This window comes from Mandrillus leucophaeus, unplaced genomic scaffold, assembly GCF_000951045.1.
Source record: "Mandrillus leucophaeus isolate KB7577 unplaced genomic scaffold, Mleu.le_1.0 Scaffold185, whole genome shotgun sequence".
Lineage (NCBI taxonomy): Eukaryota > Metazoa > Chordata > Mammalia > Primates > Cercopithecidae > Mandrillus > Mandrillus leucophaeus.
Genome location: NW_012101865.1, coordinates 2,205,439 through 2,220,235, shown reverse-complemented (window position 1 = coordinate 2,220,235; position 14,797 = coordinate 2,205,439). Strand labels below are relative to the sequence as shown.

Sequence of the window (14,797 nt, the reverse complement as noted above, 5' to 3'; positions counted from 1 at the left end):
TCCCGGCGGCGGGTGCTGCAACGACCCTGTGGGCACCTGCCTGTCAGACGGCACCCGCTCCCAGCCCTCTCCAGCCTGCGGCCGCTCCTCCCCCGGCCCTACTCCAGCCCCGCCCGTGCAGTAAGGCCAGAGTCTGGTGCAGCGCCAGGCGGGACCGTCCCATCTTCGAAGTTTTCTGCCCCGCAATTATCTCAGACGGGGGAGAGACAGAAGAGAGAGAAAAAAAAAAAAAAGCCAAGGGCAACGGGACACCCGGATGTATCAAGCACCGCCCCCTGGAGCCCCATCGCGCATGAGCACCGTGGAGGCAAGGGCGCGGCTTGGGGGAGGGAGGAGGCAGGGCGGTGGTTGGGCGAAAGGAGAGCCACGCCCGCTACGGAACGTCTCTGCGCATGCGCCGGGGGCGAGCTTCTGGTACTTTCGACGCGTCTGCTGACGTAGGCTCTCAGTCCGCGTCCGGACGTCGAAGGTGGAGGTTGTAGAGTTCGCTGTTCGAGAGTGGGCACGAAACGCTCCTTTTAGTCCTGCGTTCCGAAAGGAGGGTGTCTGTTGGGCCTTTCTCTCAGTCGTGAGGGAGGCGTCGACGGCCTACGGTAAGTTTTCTACTGACGGGGTCTCTCAGGACCGCCCATTGGTCTCTCAGGAGTGAGGGACGGGAAACGTGCTGGGCTCGCGTTTGGGGAACGCAGCGTTTCGCTTCGAGGCCGCGGCCTCAGGGCGCCGAGCGGAGTTTTTAAGGCTGATTCCCTTCGCCGCGGCCGCCTCCCGCGCCTTGGCTCCGCCTCCCGGAGGGCCCCAGACTGTGGCTTCCGGGTGGCCGGGCGCCCGCTTCCGCGACGCGACTTGTTTTTCTCTCTGGGATTTTTAGGAAGTCGTGAGTTGAGGCTTGCGGGATCGTTTCCGGAGAAAGCGCGGGCTAAGGCCGCAGCGGAAGATGTCCAACTACGTGAACGACATGTGGCCGGGCTCGCCGCAGGAGAAGGATTCGCCCTCCGCCTCGCGGTCGGGCGGGTCCAGCCGGCTCTCGTCGCGGTCTAGGAGCCGTTCTTTCTCCAGAAGCTCTCGGTCCCGTTCCCGCGTCTCGAGTCGGTTTTCGTCCAGGAGTCGGAGCCGGAGGAGTAGGTCAAGGTCCCGTTCCCGAAGGCGTCACCAGCGGAAGTACAGGCGCTACTCGCGGTCATACTCGCGGAGCCGGTCGCGATCTCGCAGCCGCCGTTACCGAGAGAGGCGCTACGGCTTCTCCAGGAGATACTACCGGTCTCCTTCGCGGTCCCGGTCCCGTAGCAGGTCGCGCTCTCGGGAAAGGTCGTACTACGGAAGGGCGTACGCGATGGCGCGCGGGCGGCGCTACTACGGCTTTGGTCGCACAGTGTACCCGGAGGAGCGCAGCACATGGAGGGACAGATCCAGGACGAGGTCGCGGAGCAGAACCCCGTTTCGCTTAAGTGAAAAAGGTGGGTGGGTCATTTATCTTTCTAGTTTTGGTAATGTGTGGTGACAGTATACGAGGAGGTTAGGGAACCAAAGTTGCTGTGTAGTTTCAATATTACTTCCTTTGGTGCTGGAAATTTTTTTCGTTGGAGGAAAGAGGGAGGACATTACTTGTAGTTAGGGGACAGCATTCTGTCTCTTCAGGGTTAAAGGTCAATCGGATGTTAAATGGCTCAGGATGTAGGGAACCTTTTTTCCTATTGGCTGACTGTTCTTGGTGGTGGAGCCTTTTAAATGTTGTGATTAAGTTAAAGGTTTTAAATTTACTATAGATTGGGAAGAACAACATCAAAACACGCTGCCTTTTAGTTGACATTATTACTGAATACAATTGAATTGTCGAGTATCTTAAATGATTTAGGAGGCCGGCACGGTGGCTCACGCCTGCGATCCCAGCACTTTGGGAGCCGGAGGCGGGCGGGTCACTTGAGGCCAAGCGTTCCATACCAGCCTGGCCGACGTAGCTCACTATCTCTAGTAAAAATACAAAAATTAGCCGGGGGTGGTGGTAGAAATACACTTGAGTGTATCGGTATTGGTTCAGTGGTTGTGATAATTGTACCATGTAAAGAATCTGTTGCAGAAAACTCTGGTTTTCAGAAATATCTTTGAAGAAAAAGCAAAATAATACCACTATTAACTAGAGAAAATTAGCTACAACAAAAAGACGAAATAGTAGGACGTTCAGGCCTTTAGTCAGGAAAACTGAAAACTAAGATTATTTAAGAATTTTATTTCTTTAAGCAAGAAGTGAGCTGGAGAGTTGAGTTTTCAGTGAATAAAGTTACACAGTTGTCCCTGTGTTCACTCGGGGGATTGGTGCCAGGACGCATATGGAACCCTCACGCATGCTTGGGGTTTACAGTCTCAAATACTGTGGTACTTTCTATCTGCATTTAGTAGGGAGAAAAAAATCTAACTATAAAGTAGACCAGCGCAGCTCAAACCAGTGTTAAAGGGCAACCTTACTTTACGTATTGTAAACAAGTGACTTAATACATTTAATACCACAAAATAACATGCTTATTTTGTAATTCTGAGTTCTCTTGGGGGGAAAAAAACTACCAGACTAATGAATAAAAAAAATTTTTTTTTTTTTTCAGATCGAATGGAGCTGTTAGAAATAGCAAAAGCCAATGCAGCGAAAGCTTTAGGAACAACCAACATTGATTTGCCAGCTAGTCTCAGAACTGTACATGTAGCCAAAGAAACAAGCCATGGAATAGGTGTATCAAGTAATGGTGCAAAGCCTGAAGTAAGTATTCTAGGTTTGTCCCAACAAAACGTTCAGAAAGCCAACTGTCAAATCTGATAAGCCACTTACTATTTACCTTAGACTATACTTTTTGGGAAGTCTAGCTATGTATATAATGTGCTAAATTCAGAGTAGCAGATCTGAAGATAAGCAAGGTGTCATACCCATGAAAATGGGAGATTGATGAACTTTAGTGGCAGATCTGAAGATAAGCAAGGTCGTACCCATGAAAATGGAAGATTAATGAACTTTATTTGGCCGTGCATGGTGCCTCTTGCCTGTAATGAGGCAGATGGCTTGAGTCCAGGAGTTCAAGACCAGCCTGGGCAACGTGGAAAAACCGCGTGTTTACAAAAAAATACAAAAATTATCCAGGCATGGTGGCGCATGCCAGTAGTGCCAGCTGTTTGGGAGGCTGAGGCTGGAGGATCTTTGAGGCCAGGATGCTAAGGTTGCAGTGAGCCAAGATTGCACCATTGTACTCCAGCCTGGGCAGCAGAGTGAGACCCTGTCTCAAAAAATACATTTAATTTTTAATTTTCAGTTAACACTGTACTCTTAGAACACCATTAATATATTGTAGCTGGTACTTCGGTGATTCTGTTACCAGGTTTTCTAAGCTATTTACAGTGCGTAGCTTTCATTTGCAGCATTATGTTCCCACAAATCTGTACTCAGCATATACAGTATAGTTTATCTGCTTTATTTCTGTCTTATAGAAATCATGAATGTGGTCTGCAGACATTGATGAAGAAAATCTGTTGGTAATTGATACATGGGCTAAAGCATCAGAGGTTTAATTTGAAGTTTATGTTCACACACTGAAAACTTAGTTTTCTTTGTTGGTAGATACATGTGCATGCTAGAATTTGGGACAGGTACAATTTTGTATAAAGTATTAAAGTCAGTTTTTAAAGTAAGCAAAGGTACATGTTGTAATGGTGGGGCATCCGTGAAAAAGATGTCCCTTTCATAATATATGCAATATATTCCAGATGTTTTGAGAGATTACAGAAGAGGAGGCCTGCTTCATTTGCAGATAAGTTTATTATAATTCTCCACAAATGTGCAGGATGTGCATTAGCAAATTGCACTGTACTTTTCACTCCAGCCTGGGTGACAAAGCGAGACTCTGTCTCGAGGAAAAAAAAAAAAAAAAAAGATGCTGTATCTAAATGAATCTGTGTAATTGGGCCCAGATGTGGGTTTGCTCAGTATTAGTAGACAAGGTCTTTGTTCAGACGATTAGGTGCCTAACTGGCAAATGTCTTAGCTTCTTAAAGCTAGGTATTTCTGATGCGGCTTTACTTTTCAAAAGTTAACTTGATTCAACCTGAGAAAACTGATTAAAAAACTAGTTTAAAAATTACTTAAATTTGCCAGCAGGGAAGTAAAATAATTATGAGAAGAACGTCTTAAGCCTAATATTAGTTTTGTTAAGGGGAAAACTCAATAATTGTTACTTCAGCTGTTGAATATATGGTTAGATCCAAGTTGATTTTTGTGTCTACAACTAAATTTTGTATACAATTAGATTATTTTTAATATAGGATTTAGAAACCAAGGGTATGTGTTTTAAAATTATACTTTTTCTTGACCTGTCTAGCTGTCAGAAAAGGTAACAGAAGATGGAACTAGAAATCCTAGTGAAAAACCTTCCCAGCAAAGAAGCATAGCTTTTAGCTCTAATGTAAGTATGTCTAGGCATTGATCACTCAAAAATTGGATTTAGGATGTATTTGCATCTTTGTGTTTTTATCTTCGTGGTGATACTTGGGGGCCTACTGACACAGTTTTTAAATAGAATTAAAATCGTTTGTTTTTGAGCCATGTTTACGAGTGGCCATTACAATGGGTTCCTAACCTATCTGACATTCACATTCGTTTCGGTATTTTGCCTTTCTTTTAAGTCTCTCCCCTTTTTAAAATATTTCAATAAAAGGGAAATCTTCAAAATACTCCTTAATCACAATGTTTTAAAATACGGTTTCAAAAATGAAGCCTCCAAATCATTACACCTTGTGTATGTCCAGTGTTTCCCTGCTGCCCCAGTATCTTCACAGCTACAATTAAGGTTCATACTATGTTTGGTTGATAATCTTTTTTTTTTTTTTTTGTTTTTGAGACGGAGTCTCGCTCTGTCGCCCAGGCTGGAGTGCAGTGGCCCAGTCTCCGCTCACTGCAGGCTCCGCCTCCGGGTTCATGCCATTCTCTTGCCCCAGCCTCCCGAGTAGCTGGGACTACAGGCGCCTGCCACCACACCCAGCTAGGTTTTTGTATTTTTAGTAGAGACGGGGTTTCACCGTGTCAGCCAGGATGGTCTTGATCTCCTGACCTCATGATCCGCCCACCTTGGCCTCCCAAAGTGCTGGGATTTACAGGCTGTCTCTTATACACATCTAGATGTGTATAAGAGACAGGGCTGGAGTGCAGTGGTGTGATCTTGGCTCACTGCAGCTTCTGCCTCCTGGGTTCAAGCGATTCTCCTGCCTCAGCCTCCCGAGTAGCTGAGACTACAGGCGCACACCACCACACCCAGCTAATTTTTGTATTTTTAGTAGAGACAGGGTTTCGCTGTGTTTGCCAGGATGGTCTCCATCTCCTGACCTCATGATCCGCCCGTCTCAGCCTCCCAAAGTGTTGGGATTACAGGCGTGGGCCACCACGCCCAACAGTTGATATCTCTAAGGCTCGTATATGGGATTATTTAATATACTTTTCTGTGTGAAAATGTATAATTATATGTTTGGGAAGCTGACTGAATTTGTTTTTTTACAGAATTCTGTAGCAAAACCAATACAAAAATCAGCTAAAGCTGCCACAGAAGAGACATCTTCAAGATCACCAAAAATAGATAAGAAAAAAAGTCCATATGGACTGTGGATACCTGTCTGAAAGGAGAAAACTAATGGCTAAGTTTGCATGAAAACTGCACTTTATTGCAAGTTAGTGTTTCTAGCATTATCCTATCCCTTTGAGCCATTCAGGGGTACTTGTACATTTAAAAACCAACACAAAAAGATGTAAATACTTAATACTCAAATATTAACATTTTAGGTTTCTCTTGCAGATATGAGAAATAGCACAGATGGACCAAAGGTTATACACAGGTGGGAGTCTTTTGTATATAGTTGTAAATATTTTCTTGGTTATGTAAAAATGAAATTTTTTAGACACAGTAATTGAACTGTATTCCTGTTTTGTATATTTAATAAACGTCTTGTTTTAATTCTTAGTCTCTGTTCTATATGTAATTACCTAATGGGTCTTTGTAGAGATACAAGGAGGCGTGTGTTGATTAAAGCCTTGTTAATCTCAAGTCCAAGGCTCACTGGCCCAAAGTGGGATTTTGAGAAATGCCGAATCTCAATCAAGTCCCTACCCTAGACCTTCTGAATTAGAAACTGAATTTTAACAGGATTCCCAGTTGAGGTCAATACTTCAAACTTGAAAAATTGCCCTAAAAAATTTATGGAATACTGGGCTTCAAGGCAAGAAACTAAGCCAGAAAGAGGAGAAATAGAATCCCTCATTAAGCTGTAAAATCTGTGTGGTGTAGTTAACATTTATGCCTTTGAAAGTATTCTAAAGAAATTTTTTTTTTTTTTTTTTTTTTGAGACCGAGTGCAGTGGTGTGTTCTGAGCTCACTGCAAGCTCCACCTCCCAGGTTCACGCCATTCTCCTGCCTCAGCCTCCCGTGTAGCTGGGACTACAGGTGCCCGCCACCACACCTGGCTAAGTTTTTTGTGTTTTTAATAAGAGATGGGGTTTCACTGTGTTAGCCAGGGTGGTCTCGATCTGACCTTGTGATCTGCCTGCCTCGGCCTCCCAAAGTGCTGGGATTACAGGCGTGAGCCACTGTGTGTGACCCTTCAGCACATAAAATTTTTAAGAAGTAGGTATTACACTTTATGAACTGGAAAATATAGACGGCTGGTCTAAATAAGTGGACTGATTTTTATGGATAGACTCTTTAATTTTTGGAGATAGGGTTTCTTGCTCCATCACCCAGACTGGAATGTAGTCAGTCACAGCTTGCTGCAACTCCAGGGCTCAGGCAATCCTGCCACAGCTTCTGCCATATAGGCTTATGCCACCGCACCTGGCTAGTTTTTGGGGGTAGAGATGAGTGGGATTTCTGTGTTACCCTAGGCTGGTCTTGAACTTGTGGCTTCAAGCAATGCTGCTCCTGTGGCACCCCCAGAGTGTAGGGATTACAGGTGTGAGCCACTGTGCCTGGCCTAAAATAATAGTTTGACCAAATGTTTTAACTTTCTTACAAGGATATTTGGTTTTTTTGAAGGATGGCATTTTACAGAATGTTATTAGGGATCAGTCTCCATCTCCATGGTTTTTTCCCATAAATGCACCTGGGCTGTGCAGTAGAGCAGGGGACAGGAAAGCACCTATAATTGTGACCACTTCTGGGGAAGAGGAGGGACTACGGTGAATTTCCAGTAGCCATTGTCACCTTCCTTTCACTACTTACATAGCTTGCAAGAAAATTTAGCACCCTGCTGCTAAAGCTCCCAAGGTCAACTCTAGGCTTCACATTAAACACAGAAAACACAAGTGAATAATACACAGATAAACGTGGAAATAACACACATTTCAAACATTTCTTTACCAATGTGCATGGGCCTGGCCAGGTGGCAATCTGAGTTGGTCTCCTAGACTCTGCATCAGTTTCCGTAGCAGCGCCCAGGATTTGCGGTCTCTGCGCTTTCGTCCTGAGGAGGAGCGTCTTCGAGGGTGGGGGGGAGGTGGCTTGGCCTCGGAGGCCGAGACCCAGTCCCAATGCCTCTGCCTCCCTCTCCCCCGGCATCGCATCCTTCTCTAGGACAGACCTAGCCGCAAACGCCACTACTTCGCTACCCCCAGGCAAGTGCCTGCCACCGGTCTGGTCAGTCACAGTCTCTGCCCTCCCCTGGCAATGCTTCCCCCCACTTCCGGTAACAATTAAGTGGAACCCCGGGCCTCACTTTTCCGGACGAAACGTAACCCGGCCCTTCCTGGGGTACCTCTAGAGAAGACAGTCCCCGCCCCTGGCAGTCCTGGGGTGTGTCTGATTGGGCTAGGCCTGTGCGCAGGCGCATTGGGTGGAGAAACCTGGACATGTGTGGGAGATATGAGGAGGCTGTGAGCCATGATCTCAGCCTGGGTGACAGTGAGACCCTGTCTCAAAAACAAAAACCTATCCCCCTCCTTCCTCTGATTTCCTTAAATGCCTTTCTTTAGGGAAGCCAGCTCACCACTTGAAAAGTCAGTTTCCCCTGTTACAGCTCTTCATACATTTTCATCTTTGCAGCACTTACATAAATGTAATTAAATAAGTGTAATTGCTTGTTTACCGTAGTTAATTTTGGGTTTTTTTGAACCCAAAATTTTGAGCGAATCTCGCTCTGTCACCCAGGTTGGAGTGCAGTGGGGCGATCTCAGCTCACGGCAACCTCTGCCTCCTGGGTTCAAGTGATTCTCCTGCCTCAACCTCCTGAGTAGCTAGAATTACAGGTGCCTGCCACCACGCCTGGCTAAGTTTTGTATTTTTAGTAGAGACGGTTGGTTAGGCTGGCCTGGAATTCCTGACCTCAAGTGATCCACCCGCCTAGGCCTTACGAAGTGTTGGGATTACAGGCATGAGCCACTGAGCCCGGCCTAATATAGTTAATTTAAATGACATTTCTTAACCTCTATTAAAATAGCAAATATTTGGCCAGGCACTGTGGCTTACTCCTGTAATCCCAGCACTTTGGGAGGCTGAGGTGGGAGGATTACCTGAGCCCAGGAGTTCAAGACCAGCCTGGGCGACAGAGCAAGACCCTGTCTCTACCTCTGACCGTGCCAACCCCCAAAATTGAAGTATTAGCCGGGCATAGGGGCAGGTGCCTGTAGTCGCAGCTACTCGGGAGGCTGAGGTGGGAGGATCCTCTAGGAGGCAGAGGTTGCAGTGAGCCAAGATTGTGCCACTGCACTCCAGGCAAGGCAACAGAGCAAGACCTTGTCTCAAAAGCAAATATGGCAGAGTAACAGAATTGTTTTCTATGTTATAGATGATTTGATAGAGCAATATTATGGATATTTACATTCTTTAAGAAAACAGTGTTAATTATAAACCAGGCATGGTGGCTCATGCCTGTAATCCCAGCTACTCAGAGGAAGCAGCTGAGGATGGAGGGATGACTTGAGGCCAGGAGTTCGAAATCAGCCTAAATAACATAGTGAGACCCTGTCTCTTAAAAATAAAGTCAATTATAAAATTATTTTCAGTAAGATCCCTTATCAGAATTAGAGGTTTTGAAAGTTATATTACTAGGCTTATGTATGCTAAGTAATTACTGCTTACAAAGTTGTAGACTGGGTAAGAAAAACCAAAGAGTGAAGCATGCCGGGGCTAGCAATAGGGGGATCCATCACTACTACTATCCCTAAAGAGGCAAAAGAAGGGAGCAGCAATGGGAACCCAGAAAGTATAGGGTTAGGCCAGGCGCGATGGCTCACGCCTGTAATCCCAACACTTTAGGAGACCAAGGCAGGTGGATCACCTGAGGTCAGGTGTTCGAGACCAACCTGACCAACAAGGTGAAACTCTGTCTCTACTAAAAATATAAAAATTAGCCGGGTGTGTTGGAAGGTGCCTGTAGTCCCAGCTACTTGGGAGGCTGAGACAGGAGAGTTGCTTGAACCTGGGAGGTGGAGGTTGCAGTGAGCTAAGATCACGCCACTACACTCCAGCCTGGGCAATGGAGAGAGACTCCGTCTCAAAAAAAAAAAAGAAAAAAAAGAAAATGTAGGGATAGAAGATAGTCTTCAGACAGAAGTGGTGCCTACAGAAATATGCCAAATCCATAATCCAGCTAGGGAATAAATACCTTGACCTCATTTCTTCCAAACCTTTGATCTTATATAGGTACTATGCACTGGCAGGACCCAGGAAGGCAGAGGGCAAGAGAGTTTACTAATGCAGTCCATTCAGGCCAGCACTCAGGGACACAGAACATGGAGACCAGTGGAGAGTAGTTCTAACAGGGCAGACAGAAAATATCTAGCACAATTTTTTTTTCAACAGGATATGGCAACAATTAAAAAAATTGGAGTCTTATAAGAAATCTGTTCAAATTATATTTATACATATTTATTAACAACAGAACAAGTGATGTGTCTAATTGAATTTTTCTAGATGCTGGAAGATCTTCCATCGTATATGCTAGTCTTTACAATGTGACATTGGCACTCCTTCAATCTAGAAGTAGAGTCTGTTTCCCTAATCCTTGAATCTGTGACAATGGAGGGAGAGACACTGTGTGAACTCTGAGACTAAGTCATAAAAAGTGAAACACAGATTCCACCTAGTTCTCTTGGGATACTTGTTCTTAAAACCAGCCCCCATGCTTTGAGGAAGCCCAGGCCAATGGAGAGGCCAGGTGTGGGTGTTCAGGCAGACAGCCAACATCAACCACCAGACTTCTGAGTGAGGAAACCTTTGCAAGGATTCCAGCCCCAGCCCCTAATCTGACTGCAACTGCATGAGAGACCCTGTGTGAGAACCACACCAATTCTTAGAACTATGAGAGATAATAATAAAGTAATACTTATGTTAAGGTACCAAGTTTTGGGGCAATTTGTTATGCCACGATAGAGAAATGATACAGTTCAGAACAGGTTTTTTGTTGTTGTTGTTTGTTTTTTTGAGCCAGACTCTCACTCTGTCGCCCAGGCTGGAGTACAGTGGTGCGATCTCAGCTCACTGCAATCTCCGCCTTCCAGATTCAAATGATTCTCCTGCCTCCGCCTCCCGAGTAGCTGGGACTACATGTGAACACCGCCATGCCCAGCTATTTTTTTTGTATTTTTAGTAGAGACGGGGTTTCACCGTGTTGCCCAGGCTGGTGTCGAACTCCTGAGCTCAGGTGATCCACCCACCTCAGCCTCCCAAAGTGCTGGGATTACAGGTGTGAGCCACTGCACCCAGTCCAGTTTTAAAAAATCATACATTATCATGTTGCACAGAAAAGTAACGTTGAAAGTCCTGTGAATATTCTTAATACATCCTTATAAAATCAGAGTTGTTGAGCAATTTTTACCACACATAATCTTTCCCTTTCCTTTCTATACTGCCTTTTTTTTTTTTTATCACTTCCAGAAACTTCTTTAGTTAATTATGAACATTTACTTTTTTTTAAGGTCAGACTTGCAGATTTTAATTTACAGTATAAACAAATTGGTAATATAGAGCTCAATTTTACTGGCAGGAATGGAGAAAAGAATGAATAGGAATTTTTTTTTTTTTTCGAGACAGGGTCTTGCTGTGTCACCCAGGCTGAAGTGCAGTGGTGCAATCAGGGCTCACTGCAGCTTTGACCTCCCAGGCTCAAGCAATCCTCTCACTTCAGCCGCCCGAGTAGCTGGGACTACAGGGGCAGGCCACCATGCTTGGCTAATTTTTTATTTTGTAGAGATGAAGTCTCGCTATGTTGCCAGGGCTGGTCTTGGACTCCTGGGCTCAAAGGATTCTCCTGCCTTGGCCTCCCAAGTGCTGGGATTACGGGCTTGAGCCACTGTGCCAGCCAGGATTCTTAATAACAGTAAAAGAAGAAGGATACAAGCACTACTCTTCCCCAATAACTATTGGATTTCCTGGAAAATCCAAGAGTGACAAAACCACATATAATTTTGTTTTGTTTTGTTTTATTTTGATACAGAATCTTGCTCTGTCGCCCAGGAGTGCAGTGGCATGATCTGGGCTCACTGCAAGCTCTGCCACCTGGGTTCACGCCATTCTCCTGCCTCAGCCTCCCGAGTAGCTGGAACTACAGTCACCCGCCACCACACCTGGCTAATTTTTTTGTATTTTTAGTAGAGACAGGGTTCCACTGTGTTAGCCAGGATGGTCTCGATCTCCTGACCTTGTGATTCGCCTGTCTTGGCCTCCCCAAATGCTGGGATTACAGGTGTGAGCCACCACACCCAGCCTAAAACCACATTTAATTGTTTTAATTTTCTTTCTTTTTTTTTTTTTTTTAGACGGAGTCTCGCTCTGTCACCCAGGCTGGAGTGCAGTGGCACAATCTTGGCTCACTGCAAGCTCCACCTCCTGGGTTCACGCCTTTCTCCTGCCTCAGCCTCCCGAGTAGCTGGGACTACGGGCGCCCGCCACCACGCCCGGCTAATTTTTTGTATTTTTAGTAGAGACGAGGTTACACTGTATTAGCCAGGATGGTCTCGATCTCCTGACCTCTTGATCCGCCTGCCTCAGCCTCCCAAAGCGCTGGGATTACAGGCGTGAGCCACCGTACCCAGCCTGTTTTAATTTTTCATTTCTGGACTTGTGGTGATGTTGTTTTTCCATATTCTATTAGATAAGAAACTGGTTTTGTCTTGTGCAGATTTAGGCCAATTATGCAAGCTCTATTTATTCTATGAAGCATCACTTTTCCACTGAATCTCATTATAAATTTTCTATTCTGTTCTGCTGATTTATGTGTCATTTCCTGTGTATCACATTGTATTCATTACTAAAGCCATTTATTAAGTTTTAATTCCTCATAAGGCAAGCCCTTCCTTGGTATTTTTTGTTGTTGTTGTTAATTTTTGTGACAGGTTCTCGTTTGGTTGACTAGGCTGAAGTGTGGTGCCGTGATCACAGCTCACTGTAGCCTCAAACTCCTGGGCTCAAGCAATCCTCCCACTTCAGCCTGCCAAGCAGCTAGAACTACAGGTGTACACCATCACGTCCAGCTAATTTTTCTAATTTTTTGTAGAGGCAGAGTCTCACTGTGTTGCCCAAGGTGGTCTCGAACTTCTGAACCTAAGCGATTCTTTTTTTTTTTTTTTTGAGATGGAGTCTTGCTCTGTCTCCCAGGCTGGAGTGCAGTGTCGTGATCTCGGCTCACTGCAACCTCCGCCTCCGGGTTTACACTGTTCTCCTGCCTTAGTCTCCCGAGTAGCTGGGACTACAGGTGACCACCGTCACGCCCAGCTAATTTTGTTTTTGTATTTTTAGTAGAGACGGGGTTTCACCATATTAGCCAGGATAGTCTCCATTTCCTGACCTCGTGATCCACCCGCCTCGGCCTCCCAAAGTGCTGGGATTATAGGCATGAGCCACCACGCCCGGCCCCGGCAGTTCCCAGCTTGACTTTTCCCTTTGGCTTAGTGATTTTGGGGCCCCAAGATTTATTTTCCTTTCACACATGTGTAACTGTAACATAAATTCCCAGAATTATGATAGCTGAGTCAAAGAGTAAATGCCTTAAGTTTTACAGGTACTGCCAAATTGCCTTCCCTAGGGATTGAATCAATCTTCAGTCCTATCAGCAATATGTGTAGGATTCATCTTTCTTCGGTCTTAACAACACAGTGTGTTGTTGAACTTTTAAGATTTTTGCCACATTATTTTACAGTTCCAAAAAACAAAAACAATGACCCACTGAGATTCTGATGGGAATAATGCGACATTTATAAACTCATTTGAGATACTCCTTTGTGATAATTGTTTTTATGATATTAAGTCTTCCAACCAGAAAATAGCTTATCCGCCTTATTCAGATTTCATTTACTTCAAAGTATTTTTTATTTTTATGTTACTATTTACATTTTGTACCTAGATATCTTTTCATTTTAGGATTACTTTTTCATTTCTGTATCTAACTAGTAGTTGTTAGTGCAGAAAAAAATAATTTTCATATATTCCTCTTATATCCAGCACCTTACTGAATTATCTTAATAACTTTAGCACTGTTAGTAATTCTGGCATTGCCTCTTCACTGAGCATGTAAGAGTAAACAAGACGGGTGGACCCTGCTGTTCTCCAGTAATAACGCTGATGAGGAAAATAGAAAATGGACAGACAAAAAGAAAACTTATGCAATTGGAAAGAATTAAAATAGTGACAGTACTAAAAGTGAGACGGTAGTCAGGGAAGACCTGCCTCTTTTTTTAAAACTTTATTTTTATGTCTGGGCACGGTGGCTCACGTCTGTAATCCCAGCACTTTGGGAGGCTGAGGTGGGCGGATCACGAGGTCAGGAGTTCAAGACCAGCCTGGTCAACACGGTGAAACCCTGTCTCTACTAAAAATACAAAAAGTAGCTGGGCATGGTGGCAGGCACCCGCAATCCTAGCTACTCGGGAAGCTGAGGCAGGAGAATTGTCTGAACCCGGGAGGCGGAGGTTGCAGTGAGCCAAAATCAGTGCCATTGCACTCCAGCCTGGGTCACAGGGCAAGACTCCGTCTCAAACAAACAAAAACCACACACACACACAAACAAAAATTCTTTTTATTTGTATTATTTTTAAATTTAGAGACTGATTCTCACTTTGTTGTCCAGGCTGGTCTTGAACTCCTGGGCTCAAGCAATCCTCCCGCCTCGGCCCGGCAATTTGCTGGGATTGCAGCCATGAACCACCACACCTGGCCAAGACCTGCTTCTTGGAGAAGGTGACAACATGCTAAGCTCTAAACGGAAAGAACTTTCCACTTACAGGAATGAATGGCACTACAGGTTCTTCCTGCCCACTACAGACAAAACCAATTCACTGAGAAGTGCTACTGCAGTATAGAGTTGTATTAATGTGAGGCTGGCCTCAGGGAAGAAGGGTTACCACTCAAGGAAGTTTTCCTGAAGGGTCAGCTCAGAGGTTAGGGTTTTTCAGCTGGTTTGGTGTGGGCAGAGCAACAGGGAATGGGTGCTGCTGATTGGTTGGAGATGCAATCATAGGGGTGTGGACTACACTCCTCAACAGCTGAGCCCGCCTCTTTGGGGAGGAGTGGGGCAGAGGAAGCGGTTGGGTCATGAGTCACGAGTCCGGGTGGGGTCAGTTAGTTGCCAGAATGCGAAAGTCTCAAAAATGCCTCAAAAGACCAATCTTAGGTTCTACAATAATGACGTTACCTACAGGAGTAATTGGGGAAGTTACACATCCGATGTCCTCCGAAACAATGGCTGGTTATCGTTTACTACATTTTAGCAGAATTCGCCCCTCATATTCCTAACCTCCCGGTCTTTCATTAATTTCATAAAGACAGTTTCAGCCCCCGAACAAGGCGGGGG

The 14,797-nt window shown here is 45.2% G+C and overlaps 1 protein-coding gene across 1 annotated transcript; it reads left to right on the top strand.

Moving 5' to 3' along the window:
- The first annotated feature begins 383 nt into the window (after positions 1-383).
- On the top strand, positions 384-5,981 carry RSRP1 (arginine/serine-rich protein 1). The gene is made up of 5 exons (XM_011977903.1): positions 384-593; positions 869-1,454; positions 2,595-2,746; positions 4,353-4,436; positions 5,525-5,981. The coding sequence occupies exons 2-5, from the start codon at positions 935-937 to the stop codon at positions 5,639-5,641; spliced, it is 873 nt and encodes a 290-aa protein (XP_011833293.1). The 5' UTR covers positions 384-593; positions 869-934; the 3' UTR covers positions 5,642-5,981.
- Positions 5,982-14,797: the final 8,816 nt, after the last annotated feature.